The sequence below is a fragment of the Atractosteus spatula genome, chromosome 1 (genome assembly GCF_055471065.1).
Source record: "Atractosteus spatula isolate fAtrSpa1 chromosome 1, fAtrSpa1.hap1, whole genome shotgun sequence".
NCBI classification, from domain to species: domain Eukaryota; kingdom Metazoa; phylum Chordata; class Actinopteri; order Semionotiformes; family Lepisosteidae; genus Atractosteus; species Atractosteus spatula.
The window spans coordinates 59,123,414-59,133,990 of record NC_142706.1 but is presented as its reverse complement, the minus strand read 5'-3'; the positions used below and the strand labels follow the sequence as shown (position 1 = coordinate 59,133,990).

General features: G+C 48.4%; 1 protein-coding gene across 3 annotated transcripts; it reads right to left on the bottom strand.

Moving 5' to 3' along the window:
* Window positions 1–1,124: 1,124 nt before the first annotated feature.
* Window positions 1,125–10,022, bottom strand: asb8 (ankyrin repeat and SOCS box containing 8). Of its 3 annotated transcripts, none has more exons than XM_088918035.1 (5): window positions 9,661–10,022; window positions 9,281–9,446; window positions 5,769–6,046; window positions 4,581–4,685; window positions 1,125–4,275 (listed from the first exon to the last, which is right to left on the bottom strand). In XM_088918035.1, exons 3-5 carry the CDS (start codon window positions 5,895–5,897, stop codon window positions 3,643–3,645), a joined length of 867 nt encoding a protein of 288 aa, XP_088774161.1. In that variant the 5' UTR covers window positions 5,898–6,046; window positions 9,281–9,446; window positions 9,661–10,022; the 3' UTR covers window positions 1,125–3,642. The 3 variants fall into 3 exon arrangements, with proteins under 3 accessions (XP_088774161.1, XP_088774160.1, XP_088774162.1); XM_088918034.1 differs by having other exon boundaries at window positions 9,585–9,998; XM_088918036.1 differs by lacking the exon at window positions 4,581–4,685 and having other exon boundaries at window positions 9,661–9,998.
* Between the last annotated feature and the right edge of the window lie 555 nt (window positions 10,023–10,577).

The following is a 10,577-nucleotide window of genomic DNA, read 5'->3' as shown; positions in this document are numbered from 1 at the left end:
AAATTTAAAAGTCTAAAGAGTATACAACTTAAATTCTTAATTGAATAAAGATTGTCCCTCAGCAGTGATCAGGATTCGAAAACCGGATGCTTTCTGGCGACAGCTCAAATGCTGTACATGAAAGGTAAAGCTTTATTAGCTCCACCTGGCGGTAATTCCAGATACTATTATCTTATTGCGGTATTATACGGAATGACGCGATATGACATGCTATAATGCGACAAGCCCACTGCATTTTACCGCAGCGTACCCCACTCGTTTTGAATGGCTGCATCCGTACCTGAGCCTCTCTGGGCATCGGATTTTGACATGTTCCATTAAACTAAAGGTATGAGTTGGACACAATCGAGAACAGTGGTGTTAGCTCTTGCAATTAAATGATATTCTATAATGCGTGTTGACAACTTTTGATCCAACCGACTCAGTTTCGGCATAAAATTACAGCGCTATTCACGGTTTTTAAAACCTCTTGGAAATGTATCTTCTTTAATACTGTCTTATTTAGGCAAATTTTTATTGAGGTGAAAAATGCTGTCAAATGGTAGATACATCGGCATGCTTTTAATGCCTGGCTAGGGTAAGGGTTACAAGAACCATAGAATTTTGCCCGAAGTTACACTTCTAGCTGCACTTTAAATGACAAAATGAAGAGAGTTTACCCATTAGAACAGGTATTCTTCACACTTTTCATCTGGCTCACTTTTGGGATGCTGTTATTTTTGGCCCAAGCCAGGTTTAGAATGGGTGGTTTTGTAGAGTTATCTGAATTTTTTTTTTTCAGAAACTCTCTAGGTCCTGGATGGCGCGGTGTATAGCGCTGTAGTTGTACCCAAAACTGAGTTGGTGGGATCTGGAGTTGTCACCAAGCATTATTGAATCTCATTTAATTGCAAGAGCTTTGATCAACGGTCTTGATTGTTTCCCACTCTTACCTTTAGGTTTAAACAAAGGTATGACATCCTGATCTGTAGGAAGGTATAGAGGACTGTGATAAAACTACAGGAAAGGGATCTTACCATTATTGATTAGATAATCAACTTAAACCAGTGAAGTGCTCAACTGATAAACAGAGGGCAAAAAACCAAAGTGATGAGGATGACGGGTTAAATAACGTGTTTTGATTCTAGTTTTGTGCAGCTTTTATTAATGCGAAAGTGTCACACACCATAGCCCCTATCTTAAAGAAATTAGAGACAAATAAAAAATGTGAAATGAAATTCCTTGGCATCCGTAGTACTTATCTACTATTTATCCATTTATCCGTTTAATCTCATGAGACAATTAAAAAGAACTAGACCATCAACAGGTGTTCCTGTTTTTTTTCTTATAGACAAAAGACAGCAGTTTCTGATTTAAGTACAGTTTCATATTAAAAGCACCAGCAGGCTGGTTTAACAGGAGTTCATGTAAAAAGTGGCTTCAGCTGTGTTATTTCTATGAGCAGCCACACACGTACACACGTTTTAAAACACACAAGCTTGTCTTATGTACATAGCCTGGCATACCCAAATACACAAAAAAATGCCAAGGAAGCCTGCTAGACTAGTTGAAAGTTTCTAAAATAGGTAGTGCCATTTTCCAAGAAATAAAAAACAGCATAAAGTCAGCTACACGTTCCATAATTTATAATCACATGAGATGCCAGTTGATTATCTGACATGCAAGAGCTAAGCCAGTAGGCCTGGGTTTCCCATCACTGCCTTCTGGTCTCCATTCCAACAGATCTTAACTGCTTCATTTTTCATCCACCCATCCACTTTCTTCTGCTTTAACCAATTCAGGGTCTCAGGGGAGCTAGAGCCTATCCCAGCAAGCACTGGGCCAGAAGCAGGGTACACCCTGGACAGGGCAGCAGTCCATCACAGGGCACACAGACACACTTTGGCCTGTGGGAGGAATTCAGAGCAGCCAGAGGAAACCCATATGGACCTGAGGAGACCATTCAGGCGCCACACAGACAGCACCCCCCAGGAACTGAAGCCAGGGCCCAGCACTGCGAGGCAGCAATGCTGACCACTGCACCACTTCGCCACCCCATACTGCTTACATTTCTTCAATTTCACTTTTCAGGTCTTTAAAAATGGGCATTTTCTTCTTCTCTTCTATCTGCAGGCCAAATTAGCCCAACTCTTGCCGTGCTGAAAACGTTGAAAACAAGCCCAGCCCCTGTGGGGCAAACTGCCGTATTAGGGCAGTAAGATTTCAGAAAGCTCCAGTGGAACGAAATGCAGAAGACACAGGAATCCCTTCAGACCAGGACTGGGATATCCTGGCTTCCCTAAAGATGTCTCATCCTGTTCTCCAGGCACAGGGACCTGCTGGAGAGCCAGGAAGGTTTTCTATAGTTCAGTGGGGCTGGGCCATGCCTGACAGGGACAGGGATCACATAATTTATATGGGTATTTTCTAAATTTAAGATAACGTGCAGAAGCAATACAAAATGCTTAGATATCACGTGCAGAATTGAAATGGATACATGGTGTGTTAAAATTGGACAATGCACTAGAAAGACCACACATTGAACACTGTGTAAAATAGGAAAGTCCTACTATGGCAGACTCGCAGAACTGAATTACTTTCATCTCAAACAGAGAAGACTGATACAAGTATTCAAAATCTTCATAAGGACAGCAACCCATTGGAGTTCTTCAGAATCCATGATGAAACCGGAACCCGGAACCACAGGGGGTCACAAGTGAAATATGTGTGCAAGCACGTTTGTGCAGGTACTTCTTTACACAAAGAGGTTGTGGGAGTATGGACCATGCCATCACAGCTATGGTGTTGAAGCCAATTCCCTGAATTCTTTCAAGAAACGCCTGCAAGAGATCCTCAGATCAATTCGCTAAATGGCTCCTCTGTTTGCCCCTCTCTGTAAACCTCCTTACAGCTCCCTACGCTATGAACCAGGAAGGGATATCCCAGGGTGCTCTGGCTTTCATTAGAACACAGGAACACAAGAAAAGGTGACAAACACCAGTGGGCCAACTGGACTTTTTTGGTCTCTCGTAGCCGACTGATCCGAGAATCTCGTCCAGCCATTTCCTGGAAGGATTGTGGGGAATCGGCTCCAACATCGTGACACTTAACGGCTTAACTGCGCAGCAGAACCAAAAGTTCAAGTAGTAAAATAAGCTGTGCCGTCAGGCCATTATCAGTTCTGTAAGAACCTGATCTCCAGGGGAAACACAGGCACATCGAGAAAAAGGAATCAAAGCCAGTTTCTCAGAGGGACTATGCTCTAAGCTTGGGGTCCCCAGCTCTTTTTCAGCATCCCAGCTCTAAGCACTGAAAAGAGTCTACAGGAACTGCATTTACAAATTAAAGTGTTTCACATCAGATACAACGCTCATCATCACTCACTCCAATGCTAACAACGCAGTTTAACTTTCGTGTAATAAAACTGCTTTCCATTTAAATGATCTCCTCGACGACGTGCACTGAGGCTGCTGTCCAATGGCTCAGCTCCCGAGTCGTCATGTTAAGACCTGGCAGACGCGGAACGTTTGCATTTGTTTGCGTTTGCTTGTGTAGCCCCCAGCCCCCGCTGCCCGCCCCGGTCCGGCTTCGCCCGCAGTCCCGCGAGCAGCCCGCAGGCTCCTGCCTCCCGCTGGGCGCGCCCGGGCGCGGCGCCTGCCCCTCTCAGTCTCTCAGCAGCAGGTACTGCTGCACGGACTCGGGCAGGGGCAGCTCCTTGACGGCAGCGGGCAGGTACCTCTCGCCCAGGCTGAGCCGCACGGCGCAGCGGGCCAGGGTGCACAGGCTGGGCGGCTCGGCGCACAGGGCGTTCAGCCGGGCGCAGAGCTGCGGGTCGCGGGCGACCTCCCGGGGGAAGGCCCCGTCCCGGCGCGGCTCGAAGCGCCCTGCCGCCCGCCGCAGCAGCTCCAGGCACGCCTCCTCCTGCTCCGTGCCCAGGCCGCGCGCCAGCAGGGCCAGCAGCCGCGAGATGGGCGTCTGGCCCTTCAGGTTGGTGACGTCAACGCGGGCGCCGTGGTCCAGCAGGGCCCGCACGCTCTCCAGGTTGCCCTTCATGGCGGCCCAGCTCAGGGGCGTGTCCTCGTTGTAGTCGCGCGCGTTGGCGCGGGCCCCGCTCTCCAGCAGCGCGCGCACGCAGTCCGCGTTGTCCTTGAAGGCCGCCCAGTGCAGAGGCGTGTCCTTGTTGCCGTCCAGAGCGTCCGGGTCGGCACCGTACTCCAGCAGCACCTCCACGCAGCCGTCATCCTTCTCCGCGGCGTAGTGCAGCGCCGTGCGGTTGTACCCGTCCAGGGCGTTCACCTGCACCAACGGAGCCGGGGGAGATGGATGAAGAAAGAGGGACAGAAGGTGGAGGACAGGAATAAACAACAGTGGGGACCTGGGGATTTATAGCAAAGAGGAGGTAGTGCAGGCAGACTGAGAACGGTACAATGGGGCTCACTGGGCTACACAGGATGTGTGGGGTACACAGCAGGGCTACACTGGGTACAGGGGTCTGAGTGCAGTACACTGGGCTACACGATGTACAGGGGCCTGAGTGGAGTACAGTAGGCTACACTATGTACAGGGGCCTGAGTGGGGTACAGTGGCATACAGAGGGGTACCTCGGCTCCTTTCTCCAGCAGCAGCTCCACGCAGTCGGCATCGGCCACCATACAGGCACAGTGCAGTGGCTTCAGGGTCCCATGCATCCCGTTAATATCAGCTCCCTGGGAGAGAGGAGCAGGAGAGCGTCTCGTTAATATCTGCTCTCTGGGAGAGAGGAGCAGGAGAGCGTCCCGTTAATATCAGCTCCCTGGGAGAGAGGAGCAGGAGAGCGTCCCGTTAATATCTGCTCTCTGGGAGAGAGGAGCAGGAGAGCGTCCCGTTAATATCAGCTCCCTGGGAGAGAGGAGCAGGAGAGCGTCCCGTTAATATCTGCTCTCTGGGAGAGAGGAGCAGGAGCAGGAGAGCTCATGTTAAGACCTGGCAATATCTGCTCTCTTGGAGAGAGGAGCAGGAGCAGGAGAGCGTCCTGTTAATATCTGCTCCCTTGGAGAGAGGAGCAGGAGAGCGTCCCGTTAATATCAGCTCCCTGGGAGAGAGGAGCAGGAGCAGGAGAGCGTCCCGTTAATATCAGCTCCCTGGGAGAGAGGAGCAGGAGCAGGAGAGCGTCCCGTTAATATCAGCTCTCTGGGAGAGAGGAGCAGGAGCAGGAGAGCGTCCCGTTAATATCAGCTCCCTGGGAGAGAGGAGCAGGAGCAGGAGAGCGTCCCGTTAATATCAGCTCTCGTGGAGAGAGGAGCAGAAGAGCGTCCCGTTAATATCAGCTCCCTGGGAGAGAGGAGCGGGAGAGTGTTTAAACATGCTCACCTAATTAGCATCACTAGTTAATTACATGATCGCTTTACAAAACAATAATCACCGTGATGAAAATAACAGCAACCATGACGTTGACTGGAACCTACAGTACAACCACAATCTCTGGTATTAACACAGTGTGAGCCCAACAGGCATTTTTACACAATTCAGTCTTTAACACAGGGGTCTCAGCCTCAGCTCCTGGAGCTGATCTCATTCATTACAGAACTATACAGCAGTAATAGCTCTAACAACTCACCTGGCTCTCAGAGGTGCTCTTACCATAATGCAGTCTGAGTAATCAGCTGTAAGAAATACCCTAGACGTGTCCAAGACAATAATTTGGTTAATGGTTTAATTGACAGGCCAAGTGAAAGTGAACGGCCAAGGGCTTGGCGATGTGTTCCAGGGTCCCCTGCCGAAGCCAGAGTGGGGGCGGAGATCCTGCTTACCCTGCGGATGAGGTCCTCCACGTTGTCGTGCGGGAAGGACCGGATGGCGGCGATGGTGCGGATCAGCCTCTCCGACAGCGAGTACTTGCTCTGGACGCTCTGCATGATGTACCACATGGTAGAGCTCATGAGGGCCGAGGGACCATGGCCCCCAGTTGGGGGGGGGGGCAGGAGGCAGGCAGGGCACAGGGCTCGATCCGAGGACGATCCCCACCGGGTATCCCTGACCCACGGCACCCAAAACCTCCAGGCTTTCCCAGGATCAAACGGAATGGGTTCTAGTAGAGGGCGGCAGGTTTGAGCAAACATCATCATCAGCTCTTCAGTATGTTGCAGGTCACGTTTTATCTACTGCATTTCATATGTATACTTACTTTTGAGTAGAAAAAAAAGGAAATATTCAAATAATCATCAGAAATAACACTGCATGAAAGACACCAACCCATACGTAGTCATCACACACCACTCCTACAGGAGTCCACACACATTACCTGAATCTGCAAGCTCACTTCCTCACAAGAGAAAGAAGTCAATATCGCGCTAAACTCGCCAGCATTTTTATTTTCGCTTTCGCAAAACATCATTTCTCGTGAGTCTCCCATCTTTGATTCCTGACAGCCTAACCACCGCGTATATTTTTGTCTCCTCCTCAGATCGATGCATTAAAAATGCATCTCATATTTTAAAGCAACCTCAGCCCCTGTAACTGCACAACACTCCTTCATTCCTGAACACAACCACTCACTGCACTAAGGCTGCTTCTGGAAGAGGTGTTAGTGGGACCAGCAGGGGGCGCTCACCCTGCAGTCTGTGTGGGTCCTAATGCCCCAGTATAGTGACAAGGACACTATACTGTAAAATAAAAGACACCGTCCTTCAGATGAGATGTAAAACCGAGGTCCTGACTCTCTGTGGGTCATTAAAAAAATTTTCTTGAAAAGAGTAGGGGTGTAACCCTGGTGTCCTGGCCAAATATCCCATTGGCCCTTACCAATCACGGCCTCCTAATAATCCCCATCTATAAATTGGCTTCATCACTCCGTTCTCCTCCCCACCGATAGCTGGTGTGTGGTGAGTGTTCTGGCGCACTATGGCTGCCGTCGCATCATCCAGGTGGGGCTGCACATTGGTGGTGGTGGAGGGGAGTCCCCATTACCTGTAAAGCGCTTTGAGTGGAGTATCCATAAAAGCGCTATATAAGTGTAAGCAATTATTATTAATTGTAAGCCAATACTCCTTTACTGTGAACTCATCTATTGAATAATCTGACTGAATGGGGAATAAATTAATGACTCAATTTGTTACGTTTGCATTGAGGGGCTCAAACGGCAGCTTAAAGGCATGGGTTGGTATTCTTCACACAGAACACGGAGGGATCAGAGGAGATACCAACAGCTGGACTCCACATACTCTTACTGTAAGCCATTGGAAAGTAGCTGCCCCACTAACCCAGAACACATCCTCGGGGGTCCGGACATCTTAGCTTTCTGTTGCACAGAAAGATGGCTATATCAGGAGGTTATTCCAAAGGGTTCTGCACCACAGAACTGGAAAACATGGACCGAACCTGACCACTGGCACCAAAAACCCAAGAAAGGAAATTCTCTACTAATTCCCTATTACAAATAAAGTCAACGTGTGCACAATTTCTTCCTAGTATTTCAAATCAAACTGTTCTTGTAATACCATGCAACCAAACTACACGCACTGTTCTGCTGAGAGAGCAAGGTGATTTGCGAGCAAAGGGGGGAAAATAAAAAAAAGAATTGAACTTTTAAAAGTGGAAGCTTTCAACAGTGGGTTTGGATATGGAAGCAGCACTACACCACCCAGAGAACTAAAACACAAGATTGAACTTCAGCAGCTGTATCCTGCGGAAAAACCAGCACACTGAAAGTACTGCACTGTGTCCCTGTGACAACTTCAAGTGCTCCGCTTCCCAGTACTTGTTGCATTTTGTAGCTTTATTCTTTCTCCACACTGTTATGCATTGCAGCTTTTGTGTGTTTTGGGCAAAGGAACACTTCCCATTCATCCATCCATCTTCAACAACTGCTTCAATCCTCAGTCTCGGTGAGCCCCAGGAGCACAGAGGCAGGGGTACAGAACTCGCTATCTACTAAAGCACTCGTTGTTTCCACAGCATCACACTGAAGCCTCTGGCCCCTATAAGCAACTGCAAAAAAAAATCCCCTATGTTTCCTTTTTTAAGCTTTCCATCCATTAGCAGTAAGCTGGTTATTAAAAACTGGAGGCTGACCCCAGGAGCCCAGGGTGAGACTACACTCCAGATGGGATGCCAGTCTGTCGCAGGACGCCCTTTCCCCAGGGAAGCAGTGTGGAGTAATGGGACACAGAGTCCAGCCGACCACTCCCATACTGAGCAGTATACAGTTCTCTCCGTAAGGGTCTGGACAGTGAAGTCAAAATAGCTACTCTTGCTGTATATTCAAGCATAGCATAAGCATTTCATTGCACTTCATTGACAAATAAACTGAACTGAAGCAATTCAGAATTGAGGCACACAAGATTAATACAAGGCAACAGTACAGCATGAAACACAAAAAGTGCTATTATTCTAAAATGTTTGGGCCTGTATGTGCAGAAATACCCAGAAATTAAAGGTGGCATGCTGTACTTTTGTCCCATTGTCATCTTTTCATCTCAAATCCAAAATGCTTGAACAAAAACACAGCAAAAATAACAATTTGACCCCACTGCCTCAATCCTTATACGGGGCACTGTATTGCGGTTCTAGGGTTGTTGCTGTGTCAATAATAATAATCACCATCAGCATCATCATAAAAGCTGAGTTAAAAGCCGGCAAACCGTTGTCAGTGTTGAAACTGCTGTGGGTCTACTACACCGGTGGAGTGCAGTGCCCGAAGGCCCGGGAACACTTGGCTCTTGACCGTGAACGCCGTTAGGAAAGACCGGGGATTAGCCTTAGAAGCCACGAGCGGCCTTGCGCTCCACTCAACAACTCATAAACACAAATATTTCCCCCAAAACCAAGCGAGACTTTCTCAAAACCCCGGACCTGTAACAGACATTTAGGTGTGCTGAACAAGTGTTGGGCTCGGATACATTACTGCCAAGCAAACCGAAATTATTTCCTTATTTGTCAGCCACCAACAACCCTCCCAGCCCCGCCGCAAAACAAAAAACGATATTACCCCCTGGGGCAGCGGGGTAATTGCATCCGAGGGGGAAAATACCACTCTGGTTCACGGCGAAACCGTTTTAGCTACAAACGTCAAGTTCAAACCGCAGCCTGTTGCTGAGTTTGTCAACAAAAGAAGTCAATATCGCGCTAAACTCGCCGGCATTTTTATTTTCGCTTTCGCAAAACATCATTTCTCGTGAGTCTCCCATCTTTGATTCCTGACAGCCTAACCACCGCGTATATTTTTGTCTCCTCCTCAGATCGATGCATTAAAAATGCATCTCATATTTTAATGGGGACTGTGCGTATATATGCACATATGTGGTGAATGGGTTTGGTAACCTACCTCCGGATCCTAAGAAAACGACACCGGCGAATAGTTCCTCGATACGAGGAATCGTCACAGCCTGTAAGATCACAGTCCGTCACCGCAACACCTCCCGGGAACACAGCAGCAAGTCCTGCTCCTAAGAAATAACCCAGCTTTCGCTTCAGCTGGGTGTCCGAAACCGCTTGAGGAAAGGAGACAGGAAGCGGAGATTAAAGAGAAGCGAACAAGTGAACTTGTGAGGGAGGAAGGGGGCGGATTATTATTTTTTTAAGAAAAAAGGTTGTTAAATGGTTGTTTTACAATTCGCCATGGTGCTTACCGACAGAGAGGGAGATCAAAAGACGACTGTGTCCGGGTGCAGAGAAAGGAAATACGCGTTTAGATGTTCTTCTTACCTTCGCGCAAGGGACAAGACGTGAGACGAGTTGGAAGACTTTCAGCGAAAACGAAAACAGCGGGTGAAGAATGCAATCCCCCTTTCGGTGGTTTTGGATCGAGATGATCAAATCAAATTAGATGGTTTACAGGTAGCAAAGAATTGGTGTAGCAGTTCCGGTGCTGCCCTCCTTCTCCTTGCAGGACGATGTACTACAGCGCCCGCCGGAGCGGTGGGTGTGCGGCTCTGTGCCCCGCTCCGGGCGCATACCGGAGAGCCGTCTTTACCCAAATATAGTCCTGTTCCTTGGCGCTCCTGCGCCGCAGCGCTGCCGGGACACACAGAGGGGCTGGAGGGGCCGGGGATAGACCTCGCCTGGGTGACGGTTGTTTCTGTCAGTCCAGAAACATGACACCGTCACGGAGGAACCCGAAGGCGCCGGATTTGAAAACTTTTCATACTGTATTTAGGATGGGATGGGGGGGGGGGGGTCGACGACGACAAAACATTCACTATGGCAGCGATAAAGAATGTCCTTCCGGTTTGTCAGGTTTGTTTTTCCCCTTAAAATGTTAACCATATAAACAGTTCGAAAGCAATACATGTATAATATATATACACCAGGTGTACAATTTGTATACACCAGATACAGTCTCTACAGTATATATATGCCAGGTGTACAATGTGAACGGTATATACGCACCAGATGTAGTGTACAATATACATACACCAGCTATACAGTATATATACACACCAGTTGTACACTCTACATAAAAATATACACCCAGAGGAAACCTACATAAACCCTGTCTGTACAAACCCCACACAGACAGCACCTCAGAACTGACCCCACGGCCCCAGGGCTACAAGGCAGCAATGCTAACCACTGTGCCACAGTGCTGCCCCCCTTGAACTCTTGCCATTTATAATCATAGG